Below are 20,044 nucleotides of genomic sequence, written 5' to 3'. Positions count from 1 at the left end.
TGTAAATTAATATCGCGAAGACGGTAGGTTCTTCTGGCAGGTTCTCCGTTAAGTAGTATTCCGTTAAGCTCTATATACGTTCAACCCGTGGATTTCTTCTTGGACCTACATCGATCCCTTCGATTTCCTGTCATCCATCATTTCTCCAAGCCTGACGGTTTTGCAGTTCACCGTCGATTTGAACACGTGTTACGACGATCGTAATAGATGCAAGAAGAAAGATTTAAGATTCTCGGAAACCAGTCGGTTTTTCCAATCCAGCTATTTCACAGTTTACGACGTTGACGCGTAGTAAACTGGCTCTCGATTACTTCTGCCACCTTATCCGCTTAATTGCCGCAATAATAGTTACCTGATGTTGTATACGAAGTTAGAATCCACGATTTATCCGTCATTTTTCGATTCTCTTCTGGGTTCTCTCTCTCTCTCTCTCTCTCTCTCGCTCTCTCTTGTTCGGATGTTGAAAGAGGAGAAACAAGAAGCTCGATTTCTGAGTGGCAGCGATCGATCACGATGCATTGCGGTGGTCAGGAACGGCCGATTGTGTCTCAGGAGAGCAACAGAGAGAAAGCTTACTCGAGAGAACGTTGAAAAGAGGCAATGAGAGGCAGCGTGGCGTCCTTGCCCGCAGCTTCGAACTGGTTATGTCAAACAGCCGGTCGATGTGTTGGCCTAACCTGCTTTCAGCCCTCCCATATCCACGGTGGACAAGGAGTTGGCAGGGTGCCCGGTGCTCGCCTCTAAATGCCAGTTTTTCAACCGCCCACTTCCGGCTTCTCGATCGAGTCGTCCATCAAGGCGTCGCATTACTTCTCTGGTGTCCCTGCGTCCTGGACCCTGTTTTTTGCCCATTGAACGTCGCTCGATCCTTCCGAGGAATCGTCCCCCAAGGTCCCTTATATCCCTTTTATCGCGGATTTGTTTACGAGTATTACCACGCGTCGTTGATTATAAGCGGATCATATTCGTAGATTCGATTCCCACGTGCGATTAAACTGAAGATGACCAGAATCGAATATCTGGATCGTATTGCAGATGGAGATCACGGCATAACCAGTATCAAACATGTTGGTTTTCTTTCTTTTAATATACTCGTGAACAATACAAAAAGTATCGTTAGGATGGTAGCTTGTATCGGGTATCTACTTTAAACGATACAAGGAGAACTAACTACGGAGTGAAATTATATGTAAATTTATTTATTTGATCGTAACTGTATTTAAAACTTTAATACTTAAAAAGTCAGTAAAAGGCGAGAGCCGCGCACTCACACATGAAAAGCGCCGTTTCCTTACTATCTATGAAAAATCCCAGTAGAACGTTATCGAATAGCGGACGATGAAAGTTAGCGCAGTATAATACTTCAAAATCTCGAGAAATACCAGCGTTTACCTGAGCGTTGCAATACTTGTATGGAAAATTTTGGCAACGTTCTTGGAATCCAAATTTGGTATTTTCAATTCCATCCATATCGAATTATCTGCTAACTTTATCATTAATTCGAAATTATTGCTATAAGTATCAATGGCTATTACGAAATAATCACTATGTACATATCTTAAAATTGTATGAATAAAATGGCCCAAAGATGATGGAACTTTAACTTTGTGCAGTCTCGAAATGATAGATAGGACGTTTTAATTAAGAAGTAGCAGCGTTCGTCTTACATAATACAAATTCTGACAATATATGTGTATTAAGAAACAAAGGGTAAGCCAATCGATACTGGTTAGGGCGTCCAATGTCCTTAATCATCGAATTGGACTGGCGAACAGCCACGAGGCGATGAATGGCGAAACGGGCACCACGCGCTCGCTTATTGCTCGAGCGTGCTGAATAATTTATTACACCTTGACCGTCGTGCTGGTAATACCTTACGATACGTTATTACGGCACGGCGTACAAAAATTGGGCGTAATTGGCGCTGGGTCACACATCCTCCAGCGCAGGCAGGAAGTCATCTATTTTGGATGTTGCCGATGGTGAATTCACGTCGAATTCCGGTGGAATTTTCGGCGATCGCAGATTCGTCGATTAAAGTACGGAAACCGGTCGCGATCTGGTTTATTAAGTTCGAGCACGCCAATATTGTTAATTAGATGCTATAAACTTTGAACCTCGCATTTGCATAAGCTACCATATCTCGGCACTAATCTGTTATTTATGCGCGACAAATAGGATAAATCGAGTTGCCTCTCCACGCGGAACCGTTTCGTTCTGCCCTGGCGTGCAGTCGCTGCCGCTGTTCCACATAATTAGCGATACTAATTAATGGCTGTATCCCAGATAATTATGCTGAACAAAACACGGCTGGCCCGGTGCGCGATCCACGGTTACCATGCGCGCGTGGGTTGAATGCCGACACCGCGCTGTTCAATCGTGTGTGTTTTCAATAGCACGGGCGTGAATTTCTCTCGCGATGAAAGACCAAGAGTTTAAGCACTGCGAATTAATTTTGATAAATTGTTATTTTTCTGTTTAATTGTCGGGTTATTAAAGCTCTATAATTGGAACTTTTCGTCGATAGGCATTATGCTTGATTATCGTTTTTTATTGTGACGAAAGGGATAGGAACTAAGTAAGATTGGGTGGATGGTGTCAAACGGTGGAAATTGATTCGTATTTTTTTAATGAAAATGCTCTTTTATAAGATTGCAAAAATTGGACACTCGAATTTGTATTATTTCCTGGAAATCTGCAAATCGAATCGTATATGTGTACATTGAATCATACGCAACATTAATTTGTTCGTACTGCTAAAATGGCACAGTAATAACAATAGGAAATAATATTTAAAGACACACGTATATGTATATACAAGGATATATATAATTTTCAAGTTACGCAGTATCATAAGGAATTAAATAATCAATCAGATGTCATCATTAGTGATTTACTAAGACTGTATTTACTAGATTCAGTCATTAGGTTTATGATATTCGTCAGGAATGATAGCCATTTTTGAGAATATAGATTTGGTATTTCTTTCATACTCACGCCAACACTCTGATAGTACATGAGTTGGGATATAATTCGTGAGGTTTTTAGACAGCGTGTAATTTAGATTTTCATACTTTCACTTTCACACGCTTCAGTAGCAAATTACTCTGTCATAAACTTCGTAATTCCAAAGAATTATTACATACAGAACTATACGTATTATCTGTTCCGATACAAACATAACTCTGCCAACTTTGATTGCATGTATCGCAAGCTTTTATTCTGCCAACTTTGATCGCGTCTATCGTATTTCTCAAAAACATCATCTCAAATATTTCAAATTCAATCGCATCTTTCTTCTATAATTCTAACTACCAAAGAGTCAATAAAAAGTCTAACAATCCTTCTAAAAAATAATTCGATAATAAAATAATCTTCGCTAGGAAGAAACATACATAAATGCTGCTAGAGATATGATTAACAAGTACAGGGTTTTCGATGACCCAGACATCAGTATGCGAGAGTTAATAGCCACAGCAGTAGAGTTTTGTTGGGACGCACCTGTTGCTTATGCGAATCTTTCTCTGTTTTCATGTTGTTTATTACCTACGGGAAATCAATCTTCTGTAAGGTGAATTGGCGATTGGTTAATCACAGCCGATCTTACCTTAGAAGTTGAAAAAGTTAATGACTTAAGGCTGAACTAACTGGAATGGGTAGTTTTCGAACCAAGTAATAGAAAGAATGTTATCCAGGGGCAACGATGTAAATCATTTTTGCACATTTATGCGCAACAGCACGTGGTACAAATGGTACACCAAGCAGATCGTGTTTCCCCGTTCGTATGCACGTGTCCTGTGCGTTGTGCAATTATGTAGAGGCCCGACGACTTTCTCATCTTTCTCCCCCTTGTCGCTTGTCGTATGGTAATAATCATTGTAAATGATAGTTTCACCGTGTCTACTGACGTTCTGCTACCTGCATTCTTCTTCTTTTCGCGTGTACGTGTGTGCTATGGATATTCTATATATTGTACACGTTTCAGATCGATTTCAATAAATTTATTTAAGCGTGTTTCAACCAAACTACTTCCATTCGAGCTAAGATTTACAATTTCTTGGTTGTATGAGTTTCAACATCGTCCTACTAAAAGAAGAAAACATCTGTTTTAAAATGAATTTTTTATATTTATTTTTAATAATTCTCCGTAATATTCAATTAAGAGCAACGTAAGTTTGAACGTTTCATTACTTGGTAGAAATTTATAACGAGAACAATACCAGGTATGTAAATATGAAACCGGAATTTTTGTATAGAAAATACACGTTTATTGTATGAAAATGATTAAAAATATTTTATTCGAAGTATTGCCCATCGCTAGCTATACATTTTTCCCACCTGTCTGGCAATTGGTGGATGCCACGCCAAAAAAACTGTCGCTCTTTTGAGACATACCAGTCATCGAGGCATTTTCGTACATTTTCGTAAGAAGTGAAGTGATTTACCAAGAGCATGCTCACCGTAAGCTTCGACAAGCATTCGATGCGATTCTGCAGCAGTTTTCTTCAAATGGTAACAGAAAATCAATGCTGTCCGCAAATCGTATTTTCCATTCACAAAATTCGACATGTTCAACGCTATTACAAACTATGCTGTTGCATGAAACTTGTATTTTCTGAGTCGAAAATGTTTGTGAGATGTCAACAAAGACTTTTGGCATCGATGACGCAGTTTAGTGATAATTACATTATCAGCTAGGGTCATCTATAGGCAAATTCCGGTTTCATATTTACAGACCTGATATATCCCGTTAAATGTTCTTGATTCCACAAAGAATTCCAGAATACAGTTTTAGAAGCCAGGCTTTCCTAATTCGATCTATCCAATTCGATCTTTGATTTAGTGTCTCAGAAACTTCTTCGACGTCTACCGAGAAGTGTCTCTTGTTGAAATAGGCAGATAGCTATCTGGTCAAGGTAAGGAATGGAACATTGAAGAGAAAGCATTCCTCGCGTGTTTTCGATTCTAAACGTCGTCGAGGGACGCGTTGGGAGGCCCTGAACGATTATTTCCTCTCGAATCGAACATCGAACCTGACCTATATCTCCCAACGGGTCTGTTCTATCAGAATTTCAGATGACGCGACCGATGAAAATTTATTGAAGTACTTCGTAGCCCGGTAAGGCTAAACAAATCGTCGAGAGCGACCAATACGAATCTTTTCATTTATTATACTTAGCTCTGTTCTGATATTTGATATTAAAAGAAGACAATGTAAAATAGATATTAATGTCACGTCATTTATTCTCAAGACACTCGAAACACCTAAATACTTCTCAGACTGATCTCGAGCACATGTCGGTGATATATTTTACACACACGCATAATATACGAGACGCGAAAGATATATTTTCTATAAACGAGATTCTTCCTGCTGAAGAAAACGATCTGTGGAGTAGGTCGTTTGGAATTAGAAGTTATGATTCCACGTGGCAATATGATTTAGAATCGACAAACTACGGCTGACAAGCCCCGAGGGACAGCTCCGTAAAATCAGTAGAGAAAGCTGGAGCGCTAGGAGGATCACCTGTCGTTGCCTATTAGTCAAAGAAAGCTCGTAATTATATTAGAGAATGACTGGTAGCTATTAACGTTAAGGAAATATCCTGTTAGACTCGCACTTGCCTCAAGCATCATACTTGCTCCGGTGTTGAATCACTGGTTACTATGAATTTTGATACTCTTCCACCTCGTGATTATGGTTGTGGTTCAAGAATGGTTGTTTCATTCCGTTAAAGAGGAAGAAAATCATGGAAATTCTTGGCTTATTACACGATGGCGTGTCGGTAGGCGGTCGAGTCGCGAAGATTAATTTAGAGTAGATTAGTTTCCGTCAAATTGTGGACTGGATGGTAATCTGGAGCGAATTCTTGTTCGCAGGTAGACGATCAGCGACAAACTAGAAGATGTTCGCCAGGCTCTGCAGGCAGGCTCCAAATGGTGAGTCAAAATTTTCAAGAATTACTATCAAATTTAATAGATTCGTTTAAACTAACGGTCTTTACAATCAGAATTTTCAATTCTCATAAGAATACAAATTATAATCGATTGCAATTTTTCTCGAAGAGTAACTGTAACAAACGAATTACCTGGTATTAGTAGAATAATCTAATAATAACCGTTTGAGTCCCAGGGATCATTGAAAAAGCAGAGTCGAAAAATCCCGAACAGCGCGAAGAGAAACAAGCGGCACAATAGCGCCCGTCATATTTGTTACTTTATGAAATACATCTATATTATTATATATGCGTACTATCAGTTTATAAATATTTCAAGTTTTGTTCAATAAAAATTATTGAGAAGATAACGATGAAATACAAAATACCGTCAGTCGTCTGTAGCGTTCAAATGTATTGGGACTTTCCGACACAAAATCTAAACAGCGCGATTGCGCTGTTTGGGATTCAAACTGATAAAGTATCAACGTAAGTACAAAAAAAATAAGATTTCAAAATATCAAGCGACAACGTTTCACTGACAAACGATGTATCTGGTGGAGAAGAGTTTCAAATATCGAATTATTTAATTCTCACCGTTTAAAAGACCAAATCCTCCCAAGTGGCCGACTCGGTAAATACAATTTACCGGGTCTACTCGTGGACAGATTCTCTCCGAAAGAAAAATCGGCCGGGCCCTCTGACCAAACCCGAGCCAGACGAACCCCGGTGCTTTGGCTGCGGACATTGTAATTAATACTCGGAAGAGTCTCGTTGCTCGGTGGCCCGTCGCTGTGAACTTAGTCAGAGACAATGGGGGGACTCGTGCGATATATCACTGCCGCCTGCGCATCCCTCTTATAGGTTACATATACCAGTCCTTAACGTTAAGGCGCGCCAGGAGACGACTCCGTCGTGATTTACGGTCGACTCCGGCTCCCGATTGTTGACTTTTCCCGACTTATAATAAATAGAAACGTGTCCGAGCTATCCCTTTACGGAAGAGGCTGCACGATGATGATTCTTCTCTCCCTTGAAACGATCCTCTCCCGTAGCCCCTCTAAATGGTAGCCGGTTCTTTAACGTCCACTGGCAAAGTCCACTTTTTTCTGAAAACGATCGTTTCAATATCTTCTTTTCCACTGGTTCACCAGCATGGAAAACGCGCATTAACATTCCTCTCGATTCGAGCTGGCGCGTCCTGGACTCGCGTCTGAAACGCGTGGACGATGAGAGGATCGGGAATTCCGGAGCCAGAAGATCAGCGTCTTAGGAAAGCAACACGTTACACGGACGATCTTGAGTTACACAAGCCAAAGAGCTGTACTTCCGGGTGGAGTGGCTAGCCCTTTAGGTAGTAGCCATGAACAGCTTGTTGAACACGCCTTAACCTCCGCGACCTTGGCTTTGCGGCCTGGCCTAGCCATACTCGCTGGTTATTAATACGAATGAAGGAGCATCTGTATAAGGCATCCTTGTCGCAGTATCAAACACGCTTGCATCCTCATGAATCTCAACAAATGGTCGAATGTCGAATCTTCGCTGCCATTGGTTTCGCGAGTACGCCTTCTGTTTCATTTTTATGTGCTCGTTGTTTTCGTACTTTCTGGTTTAAAAAAAAAAGGAAATCTTCTTTTGGGTAGAGGATCATTAGTTGTGCAAAAATTTCATTAGTTTACAGCGAGCTTAAAAAGGAAATTACAAGTTTATACGACAACTTTGTTCCTTTTCCTATCTTTCACTAGCGAAAACATTATAAGAAATAAGTTTCTGCGAGTTAATAATGTCGCCTTCGTGATACCAGACAGTTACGAAGCGTTAAGTAACATAATTCAAATCTAATCTACATTATTATAGTCATCTATACCGATATCAGAGTTAATTTCTACCAACGAACATAATCCACTACGAATCTTATTAACCAGTCGCACCATTCGACTTTCCAACGCTATTAATACTCAACTTCCATAGAGTTTCTTCGTATCGTTCCTCGACCCGAGGAGAGTGGTCTTGAATTTTAACATCTCCGGACACGTAACGCTCGAGCGGTTTCCTTGAACCGATTATACGAAGAACCGATAAGGAACGACACTTTCGTGGCCGTGGCGATAATCTGGACACGAGGGCAAGAAACGGTAGCTGGCACAGCGCAAGAATGGAAATGAGACATTAAAGACACTGAGGCTCGAGCAGCCGGTAATGGAGTTATTACGCCGATAGATGAACTGAGAGAAGAGAGAAGGATATGATGAAAAGAGAAAGGAGAAAGGAAGGATGGCTCTGACATTCCTACGAAACGTCGAAGACTCGATAGTTAGAATCATGAACATTTATAGCTAGCGTATATCGAGTGGAACGACTTCGTTTAATGGATCCAGCATTGGCTAGGAGTTGCTTCGACTATTAGTATAAACAGTGTAGGATACCAGACGCCAGGTTTCATTCCAGCGTCGCGTCACAGACGTGGTTGCTCTCCTGAATCGTATTAGAAATGGTAACTGTTTTGTTATGCTATACATAATGAGCGAGCCTGGTTTCAACCGACTTGCTCTGTTCACGAAACATTTACACTTTACTATATATCAAAGTATAGGAACTAAAATGGAGGCAAGATACTCGTACCTGTAGCATGTTCGTTGGAAGAGTAAATGGGTTGGGTATCTTAAAATGTTTCTGGATTCTCCAGAGGAGACTTTTAATTTGTCGCTGCTTAAGGATACCAGAGGAATCAAGCGATAAAAAATTGAATGTCGGAAAAAATATTTTCATAATAAATTTGCCAATAAATATTCATAAGCGATCTAAGCGCAAACACAGAAAAACAACTTATCATTTCCAAGGTATTTCAGCTACAAAAAATCTTCTAACAGTATCTAACATCCTTAATTATCATCTTGATCGATCTAGCCAATTAGAGACTCGTTAATCCAGCTTGACGTGTAAATTAGCGAGATCGACCCGAGGACAACGACGGAAATATTATTTACAAGTTAGACGAAGAAACGGGACACGCGAGACCACGAACGTCCCCTTCTTCCTTTCACTTCTTTATATTCCAGCGCATGATCTTCGGTAGGAACGTCTAGTTATGAAATAAAACAGCCGCGGTATTACATGGGTACCCGTATTACAGCGGTGCGAGGTGGCGCAATAACTCTGGGGACTTTTACGCGGAGATCCTTGATTTACAGCGGCTTCGCGACCTGCCTTAATAGAAGAACTGCCAACCTACAAGCGAGCGCGACCACCTTCTTAACAGCCCGTGAATCTCTTCTTGCGTCGACAAGATTCCCGACGATTGCTTCCCTCGAACGTGCTTGATTCTCTCCTAGGAACATCCATCAAACCTATCTACTCACACTTTTCTGTCCTCTCGTTTATTAAAGGGTATTTGGATGTAGGAATGTCTTCCTTCTATGTACAATTCCATTCGTAAGTCACAGGACATTTGATAATTTTCAACACGAGCCATCGTAATATCTTCAGAACACAGTGTAATCCTTTGTAAACCTTTCCTTCTAACACACGCGATTTATAAGATCAACTTTGTTTTCTAATTACAACACACATTTATATCTATCATAAGTGTACTAAATGATAGATAACGTTTCTTATCACATTGCTTGAGTGAGATTTAAGTTCTTTTACTTTTTTAAACGATCTAAAACCAAACTATCTCAACAAGTACCATCGATAAGATGAACTTTGAGCGTGTTCGATTAATTGCGATTCTAATATCAACGATATGGTTCGAGTAATCGGCAAATTACAATGGACGATCGGTTGTTGTTTGGCGATTTTGGTCGATGCACGCCGCGATATGAGGAAGAGATTATGATTTTCTGGCGGTGAGTTCGCGTGCCGGGGTCGCGGTCCAGCCTGGAGACGTGGGAACGGGAACGTCCCCGAGGTTTTAAAGGCTCGAATTAACTCCTTTTTGTTTCTCACCGTGAAAAGAATTTCGACGTACAAATTGCCGATGCTCTGTACCCTTCATGGCCATTCTCCGGTTACGGCTTTCCATAACGAAACGTTTTCGGTCACCCGTTAGTTGTTTCTTCTTCCTCGACCTTTCTTTCGACTTTTAACAACTCGTTCCTTCCACTCGTGTACGAAAGCATTATCGTGCCTCGATAGTAAATTCGCTTCCCTGTTAGTTATGTTAATTAATCGCGTGTCTCTATTATCGTGAAATATTCTCTTCGATAATAGATGCATACATTTATAAACCTGAAACAAGGGTATCTTAAATCTATCTCGAGCTTATCAAACACCGTTAAAATAGAAATTCTAGTGCAAAATTCTGTCGAAATGGATATCTAATCTAGCGCAATAATTTCCTCGTTGTCACACCCTTTTAGAACCCCAATCTCTTACATATATCACACATTAAAACAACCAAGAATCTGCATTACAGCAAATCGTATTCCACTGACACGTAAAATTCTCTTTGGAGAAAGTTCAGTACCCCGATGCAGCTAAGCTAGTCCCGTTTCTCTTCTAATCTATTCTCCGTTCAAACGTTACGGGAAAAATTGTCAAACACGACCCACAGAAATTTCAGTTTCTTCTAACAATTATTTGGAATAAAAATTCTACGTAACTGCTTCGGGCATCGAAATCGTGATGCAAATTCAACGCTTGACATATTGATCATATTTTGACAAATTAATCAATCGAATTAGGGCTCTCACTTTTTCACGAAATGCAAGAAGCTTCTCTTGGAGGAAGTTCGATACTGTCATGTAATAAGACAGCGCTGTTTCTCTTCTAATCTATTCTCTCTTTAAACAATGCGAGGCAAAAAATGAATATGCGCGCATGTGGGACGTGCGAAGAGAAAGGATGAAACATAATAACGACGATCGCGTTGAAACAGAAGAAAAAGACGGTTTGATGTAGATAAATTGCGTTGAGTAGCCGGCAAGGTGCGTGGACGTTGAAAAGAGCGGCGACTCTCGATGTTTTTAATTAATGAGCTTCGTTAAAGGAGACATTGTCCCTTGAATCGCGGGGGCAGAGGGTTCGCGAGATGTCTGACACGTAATTCTATGGGTTTCTGTCCGCGTGGTAGCTCGCCGTTCCGCGATTCCTGAATTAATGTACCAATTAATGGCTTCATCGTTGTGGCCGACCAACGTATCGGAAATTATGACGTTGTTCTCCGGTTTCTGCCACGCGCGTTATAAAAGTTACGATCTGCCCACCGGACGTTTATGTACAAAGAAGCACAATCGAGACTGTCCACGCGTTCCACCGACCGAAAAAATTAATCGCACAGAGATACGAACAGTCTTGGCCAGCGAGTAAAGATCCTTCGAAGAATCGCTTATCCGTTTTTTAACGCCGCGAAATGTATCGCGTTCAGCTTCGAAGAAAAGGGAAGGTAATGGCAGAGAACGGTGGAGGCGATGGGAACGTGGGTGGATTCAATTTGGAGTTTGATAAGAGCAGCAAGTGCTTAAGCGTCGTTAAGATGAGTTAGCACCTTGTTCGAATAAAGAGTGATCGCTTACTCCTGCGTTTTTTGATGGTTTAATGTATTTGGATAACAATGGGTACCAATCTTTAATCGTGTCTTTTTCTTATTGTTACAATGGAGATTATTTGTTTTACCGAGCAACATAAAGTAACTTTAAATTTAGAAATCCTGATATAGAGGGTTCCATAAGGAAAAAAAGAAATATGTATTCGAGGGATTGTTAAAACGAATTAACACGTTACTCGAATAAAATATATGTGATCCTTCGCTTTAATGTTTCTGACACTTTCGTGTATTTGGATGATTATATCTTTTTATTTTTAATACTGTTTATTCTTTTTGATATTGAAACTGTAGGTTATAAAAACGAAATTTAATTATACGAAGAAATTCTTCTAAATTTTAGTTTATGGTACAGAAATTTTTTTTCGCGATGTATAAAACGCAGCGATTACAACATAATAATTTTAACGAAAGTTCTCCTTTCCAAGATAGGGAAATAACGTTGGACGAGTATTTTTAATGACTTTAGAGAGTATTTTTATCTCGGTGCGAAGAAGATCGTGTATTGGAGGGCCATGAAGGCAATGGGAAGTTGACCTCCGGAGCGAGAAGGGGCGACCGAGAAAGAATCCTTAAAAACGTCGGCGCCGCTTAATTATCATGCTAATTAGTCGTAGCAAGCCCTTCGGCGCGAACAACGAAAAACACGGGTTACCTTTAAGCCAGTGTTTTGTGATCGATTCGCGAAACCTCACAGCGTGATCCTCGTTAATTATTTTATTGTCGGTGCCCCAGGCTAGGATATAATAAACAGTCCTTGACGAAGAATGAGGATTCGATTCCTTCTACAGTCTGTTCACCCCTTGGCGATAACAGATCTTCTGATTAAATCACGATTCGCTTTATTGATATCGGAAACGTCAAGCTTCATTATTTACATCCTCTTCTGAAAATTTTCATGCGATAAAAGAATATCCGAAGATATATCCTTGTGTATTTGAGAGACAAATTAACGCAAATTCTTGTTGTTTTGTTAATAAATTTTATATAATTAATACATATAATAAGCAGTACATAATACGAATTAGCACATTTATATACTTATACATATTACGTTCAATTATATGAATAAATAAATATTTTTATTTTTCGAAAAATAATGAAAGAGAAAGTAAGAAAGCTAAAACAAAAGAAGGTCGGATAAGAATCCTGGAAGTGTAACTGCATATAATTATTTCTCGGGAATAACTTAACGTTTTTCTAACATTAACACTAGAACTACTACACCAGTCAAATTGACTAGTTCTACAATTTTATAAATGTGTCAACTCTCGTTTATGGATCGTGGTCCCAGATGGATTAATAATACCAAAACTGTACTACATAACATTGAGTTCCTTCCGTAAGAAATTAATAAATAAATAAATATAAAAATATTCTGTTATTACGTATTTTTTAAAGTCTTGGTAGAAATAACTTTGTGTTAACTATCGGTAGTTCTAGCGTTAAGGTTCGGATTACTGGGATAACTCAAAACTTCGATCATACTATAATACATATATATTAAGAACGCAAGAAGACAAATTTTAAATCCCAAAAGAAATTTTTATTTCACATTCGATGAAAATTCTTCGGTCATTTGCATAAAGAAATATTAAACGCGGAATGGACGCAATTGCGCCGAAACGGTCACATAAGTTGACAAAGTTGGATTCGCGGACAGCGGAAAGGAAACGAGTATCCTGAAAAAACTGTCAGGTCCTCGTAAAGAAGGAAAGTCACGACGTGTCCTTGCGCACGCATGATCATTAAGACCATTAAGCCTTATCTTGGCGAGGGAGACGCCACTTAAATACAGACTTTAACGCCGCGTGGCGCGAGAACCAAACGGAAACGGAGGATCCGCGTACTTACACGCGTGGCCTCGGCAAGAAGCGTAACATCGCCGGTGTGGACGCACAGGTATTGAAAAAAACCTGCCTCTTCCAGGTATACTAAATTCTTATTAACCTAACCGTTAATTGCTACTATTCCAACTTCAACCTACGATTCCATAGTTTCTGAGGAAGGTGGAAAGTGTACAGTGAGAGTAGAAAGTGAGCATGCACCAAGGTACAAAATTTATTGAAAAACTCTTACATACATGTTGCATCGAAAATAAAAGATGTGTAAGAATACAAATTAATGGCAAAAAGAACAGAGATAAGCTTATAAATAAATCGACGTGTATTACGCGAATCTCGCTTTTTTAAGGTCTACACTCACTTTTGACTCTCAGACATATTCTCTCAGGTATCTAGTGAGTTTGGGGTTTCTTCAATTTTTTATCGAGTATTAAATCATTCGATTCGACTCGATCATTTATTTTTCTCTTTTTTCCTAATTAGACTAACTACGATTAATTTTCATAGAGAATATTCTCTCACGTTTTAAGTTTAGGATTTTTTAAAAAATATTCTTAAAATAATAATCTTTTATTCGAATTAAACGCGAGCAATTCTCGGTCAAGGAATTCAGGTGAATTCACTTTAATAACGAATAAGTAGAATAGCATAAATCAAAGGATACGATTTTCGTTGGATCGTTAGTTACAACGCACTAAATTCACTTCGATAAAGAAAACCGGCGCTTTTATCAGCCAAGAATCACCATTCTACTTTCCGAGAATTAATGGAAGGTTAATTTCATTAGATGACGTTCATCTGCTTGGTTGTTAGTCGATTACACGGCGATACGCGTCAGCCATCTAACAGACTTCTAATCTGTGTTTGACCGGTTCGAAACGACCGAACGACACGAGAATCGACCGTATGGAGCACGATATAGGTGTTGGCTCATTAACAAACCCGATGAGCGGTTCATTAATGAACTTTATACTGCTTAACGGAGTACCGTTGTTGGCTAGTCAGATTCTCTGACGCGTAACGAAACGCGACGTGCTTTCAACCGACGAAACGGTCACTTCAGATAAGAAGAGAGGAGGTGGTTTACGATCGATGCGAAGGAATGGCGTCCCCTGGCCTTTCCCCTTCTATCAGCATCGTGATTATTCCTGGGTGGAAAGTGGCGTTGATTGGAACGAGGAATGTTCCCGGCTAATGAAATTTAATTGCCGACGATTAAACGCCGTATCTTCTCTTCCTCGCCTTTACTAGCCGAACTGAAAAGTTTTCCTACCATTCGCGGGAATACGTGGGACGTTTAATTGCGTTTGGGTACGCGCGGATATGCTAGCCAGATCTCGATTCGATGTTATCGTAATGAAACGTAACGTCTGTATCCATATCTGTATCCAGTTTTGCTCGATTTTTCTACAGTCGATTTTCGTTGCTCTACTGGTTTTTTTTTTCTTTTTTAGCCCGTTAGAAGAATTTATTTTCCCTAGTTTACATAGCTATCGTTGAATCTCGAGGTTCGGAATTGATGGGATAGAAATTGAAATAGGAAATTTAGAATTTATTTCTGTCTGCTTAGTTACATCACTTAAATTGTATAATTTATGAAATTTATTCTACTGGTTCTTTCATATCACCACTTGAGAGACTGATATACGTATGTTGAAAAATTCACTTAATCTTGCCTTCTTGCAACTATATACATCCTCTGGTTAAGCTATTGGTATTACCGTGTTTTCTTCGTGTTTTAGATCTTTCGCTAATTTTTTCCTAAATTCATTCCGAAACTATAAATACACGCTAGAATCGAGGAAGTTAATATCGCTTCCGCAACCCTGAATGTCCAGTAAAATAACACATAACTTGCAAGCGTGTTATTACGGGATTACCTTCGCTATGTTGACGTGTAAAGCAGCTTTACCGATAAATCTGCTAGCAGTTCTAGGACGAAATACGCACGTTCTGCCAGCTTAACCTTCTTCCTCTCTCATTCTTTCGGTTACAGCGCTACAACTATACTCAATCAATAACTCATTCAGACAACTTACTCCACCGTCAAGCCTATCGATTCTCTGAACATTCTTAATTCATTGTTAAACACCCTGAGCTCCCTGCGATGTTTTACAAGACGTATTACAGCCAAAATACGTAAAATAAACGACAGATATGCGAAAGGTAGGTTCGCATAGTCGTATCTTGTCGCGGCGTTGTCGCGTGGCTTCGCGACAAAGCCCAGGGTCACGAACTCCGGTTCGTGCAGTGAGGAAAAGGAAATCCGTGGTCTGGCGTTCGGCTTCGGGCACCGCGGGTCGTCTTGCACCGGGTGAGACAAAACATTGTCCGCTCAGCGGGACACGATGTTTCCAGGGGCGGTAGGGCCGGGGGCGAGGTGTGCTTCAAATTGATTTGTTGTAAGTGATACGCCACCCTCGGTGAACGAATGGTACAATAATTGGGTACATAAACAATGACCGATGAAACAATTTCTCATGTCGGTATGAACGCTGCGCGTGTGTCTGTGTTATAACGTGCCTCCACCGTAATCTGTATACCTTATCCGCTATAATTGAACCGCCTTGCTGGAAGATAGCCGTTCAATGAGATTCGACGTGCAAGCGCTCTAGCGTATATTTTATCGGGAACACGTGAGATCGAAGTATTAGACTTGTTCGAGCGTCGTTCGAGGCACAGTGGCTCGCCAAACTATTCCAACGCTTATCATAAAGAACTTTTGCCTACACGTATATCGTATGAGTTAAACGAAAATACGTTTTATGAGGAATTAAGCAACGGATCGTATTTTTTACGTATTTACAAGGAGTTCGCGGAAAAAGATAATCCATACCCATATTCGTATTGCGACTTCGACGAAGTTAATATTTCTTTAAAATTCCTAGTAATTGCAAGAATCCTACCAGCCTGACAGGTTCGAAAGTGAAGTTAACTATTTCGAAGAAGGCGAAGAGAAAGCTTCCGAATCGATTCTCTAATTGTTCCTAGCAACGTATGAACAACTATGTCGTTAGAAATTTCCGTCTGTCGTAGCACACTGATTAACCGTGTTCACGATCACGACATGACCGAATCTCGCGAAATTATAATCGTCAAGGATCACAGCCGATGCTGTGGTTGGATCTGTGTTTCTATAACGAAGTCCACGATCGTGTGATTAGCGATCGTGTGTATGTACAGTCACACGTATAAGAACCGAACGCAAGATCGTCGGGGTACGACCGTGGTATCTCTCGGTGACTCGGTAGATCCCGTGAGTTTCTGTATATGGCCAGCACGATTCTCTCCCTGTCTTTGCCACCCACCAAGACGTACGATAGCCAGAGCCCGGCCATTAAACTCGTAATTTGACGTACGTCCGTTTCCGAGTGAAACCGGCGATTCCGTTTGGATGATCGTTTGGAGAACTGGCAAAGAGAGAAAGGGAGATGAACGCACAAAACGTGTAATGCGACTGAACGTGTAAAGCATGATAAATAAATCGGTCGGCCCTCGTTTGTATAACAACGCTCGATTTGTATCGTAATAACTACACTGTGGTATTTGTGTTGCGATCAAAGGAACCGTGTTACTTGTATCCTGACGGAGAAATATCGTGCGCGCACGTGAAGTATGGATTACACTTACCCTCTCTTTCCACCAGGCCTGCTCAGCTCTATCGGCCCGTCTTTCTCTCTCTTCTTTACAAAGCCTCCCCGATGCATGCACGTATACGTGAATACACTTAGGCACTGTGAAGGAAGGTCTATACGAAAGGAAAGGAGCGGAGAGCAGCGAGCCGATTGATAAATTAACCGCGCGTCGAAAATTTCTGAATGTGGAGCAACACGGCCCTGTCTCGAGTTATCTGCGATCGATTAATTTACGCTGCGCGGCTGCAAGACATTCCCTTACGGTGAAATTTACGAGCGTCCCGCGATCCAAGGTCGGCCCTTAAGGATTTATTCGTGGATTCCATCGAGTATGGTGAGAAGAGGAGGAAAGAGAAGACGAGCGAAACAAATAAAGAAAGAACAAACGTCTCAGCTATCGTCCAGTATGGTAGAACCATTTGCAAGTGGTGGAGAACGCCCCGTCCGTGATCTATTGCATAATTGGACACCTCCTGGTGGATGCTCGTGGCTGTGTACGAGTCGAAGATTACGGGGAAAGTTGGCTGGGCTTCGTATACACAGTACGCAAGCCACCGCGCCATGATCCGACAATCACGTAAAGCCAACAAACTCTACCCTGTCTTTCCCGTGGCCCCGTTCATCGGCCCTTTCTGCCAGCAACATAAATTTTAATCGCTGCTCCCATTCGCTAATACCGGGTTTGCGGTCACCGGAAAGAGCTGGCGCGTTGACGTTGACGCATTCCTTTGTGTTCACCTTGTACGCGTGTAGAAACGTGTGTGTTTCGCGCTCCTGATCGACGTAATAACGCGAACCCACTCTTTCTTTCAGGCTTCTTCTGGCTACGAATGGTTTTCTCCTTTTCCCTCGCTGCTCTCCTTATTCCGCCCCCCGTGTACACGCGCGTGCTTATTACGCGACTGACAAATTAACGCGAGGGAAGGATGCTGGATGTTGCGAATAGAACTGTGGAAAATTTCTTTTCTCAGCCTCGGTGGATTCGTTTTGCACTTCCACTCCGCTTGATAGATTAACTCGTGACTCTGGCTACGAGAACCTGTTAGCGAAGATCGGAGAGTACTCTCGCGTAGATTTGTCGGAGATGACGCGGTGCGTTTAATGGAAGATGCTGATGATCGTGGAGCACGGACGTTATTCGTGATTTGTTGGCCAAGAAGCTGTGATTAACTCGATTTTGTCGATCGTACAGAGATATCGTATGACTGTAATGATTTTTTACGAGGAGATATAGCGTTCATCGCCTGTAATTCTAGCTAAAAATATGGCAGGCTCGAGTAGCAGATTCTTTCATTTTTCCACTTGAAATGATAGGAAAGGTATCTGTTCTTAAGAACTTATTAAGAATTCAAGTGTGAGCGCTTCTAGAGGCGCATTGTGATCAGCTGGACTGTTTAACGATGCACAGATATCGTGTAATTATTTCATCTTTCTTTACGAGCAAGTACAATCCTTCTTACCTGTAATCGTAATTAAAAACGCAGGTACGCTTGGTCATCGTATTTCTATATTTTTCGATTTGAGATCAAATGTCATTTATCAAGAAGTAATTAAGAATGCGAAAGAGAATCGCGTTTCTAGAGATACGTATCTGTATACCAAAGCCTGGCGACATCTCACCAGCGTAACGTTACTGCTAATCCTATCGGATGACTTTTAAAGCGCACTTGCACGCTAAAAGGACCCGACCCAGATCACGAAATACGAGCGAAATCATCTCTCCACCGAACGAAATATATAATACGTTTTCCACGTAATATCCGGCGAGATGCTTTTCGATTTTCGTTCAATATCTCGTCCAATTATACGCGGGCCAATTTCGTTTATACGATTTAATTGGCATGCGAACGACCGCGCGTATAATTTCCAGTACGCGGTTAATCTTGACAACGATGTAAACAATTTCATTTTTGTCGAGTGGAAGAGCGGCAACAGACGCGAAATGGTTCACGAAAACGGGCCTCTCGCGACGACTACGGACTCTTCAACAGGACGGGGAGCAACGAGGCCAGGTGTAGGGGCAAATTGCGTAGCAACCGTGCCGTGGTATCTCGGATCTCGCAATTACTTTTCAGGCACGAAGCCAATCTTGACCCGTTCTCTCGAAAATGTACACACACCGGTAGAGGGTAGAGAAGCTTTCGTGGGCCCCTCTTCTTGCGTTCCAGCCGCGCAATCTTCCCTTTCGAAAAAGATTCGAACAGCCAAAAGAATGGATCGAGAGAGATCGTGCTACGCCCTTCATTCAGTACGCTTCATACAGGCCACTATACGCTTTGATATATCAGCCACTTCGTATCGCGGTTTTTAAGAACCAGAAGACAGAACGTTCGCTTGGCCAACGTAATTTGACTCCGATGAACGCTTTACGCTTTAAACGCTTGTCAGCAACGATATACGGGACGCTTCCTTATCGATGGCACCCGCTTTCGAGAGCCCACGGGTTCAACGTTTCGTGATGATGATGGCCCCTGCTACGATCGCCCGGTTAGCCTCGTCCCTTTGATGGACTGATACCAATCTGATCTTCCAGAGTAATACTCGTTAATTAAAAGTATAGGTGGAAACATAGAATTAATACGAAGATCGGTAATCGGTTTCCTTCTATTCTCTTTTTAACCTTGAAATACTATAACCGAGTAATGCGTTTCTTATCGTCAGCTTTGTTTCAGATAATTTTGAAAGATTTTAGCTCTCCGTTCATAAAAAATTTATGCCTCAGATTGAATGAAAGTTTCTTGACTCTTTCCAATATGAATTACCTTTCCGAAATAACTTTTTCCAGATATACAATTGTTTCTCAAACTTTTCAAAACGGAAACATTTATAAGAAATTTGAAAAAGACGTATCTCAGGCTAAAAAATTTTAGACGATTACAATTTATTATTTTACGATGCTGTACGCAGTCTTCAGAGCCGTAATATCAATCAAGAAGGTTAAGCATCTCCGTTGAAAGAAAATTTTGTAATCATAATGTTAGATAAACAGGTTTCTCCGCCGACATTTAAACGACTGGAAATTTTTGTGGGTTTCGCGAATGAAAAGTCTCGCGGGCCACCGATCGCGAGGAATACTCTGGCTAT

General features: G+C 40.9%; 1 protein-coding gene across 3 annotated transcripts in view; it reads left to right on the top strand.

The window, feature by feature from the left end:
* LOC100642360 overlaps positions 1 to 20,044 on the top strand; it is an 86,480-nt gene that overhangs the window by 31,353 nt on the left and 35,083 nt on the right. For all 3 annotated transcript variants that reach the window (XM_020868468.2, XM_003394160.4, XM_048404409.1), the window contains one exon: positions 5,881 to 5,940. In XM_020868468.2, the coding sequence (XP_020724127.1) occupies positions 5,907 to 5,940 (34 nt within the window). In that variant the 5' untranslated portion in view covers positions 5,881 to 5,906. The remainder of the gene's footprint in view (positions 1 to 5,880; positions 5,941 to 20,044) is intronic.

The sequence above is a fragment of the Bombus terrestris genome, chromosome 3 (genome assembly GCF_910591885.1).
Source record: "Bombus terrestris chromosome 3, iyBomTerr1.2, whole genome shotgun sequence".
In the NCBI taxonomy this organism is placed as follows: Eukaryota; Metazoa; Arthropoda; class Insecta; order Hymenoptera; family Apidae; genus Bombus; species Bombus terrestris.
Note: the sequence above shows the minus strand (reverse complement) of the source record. Positions and strands in the feature narration are given on the sequence as shown.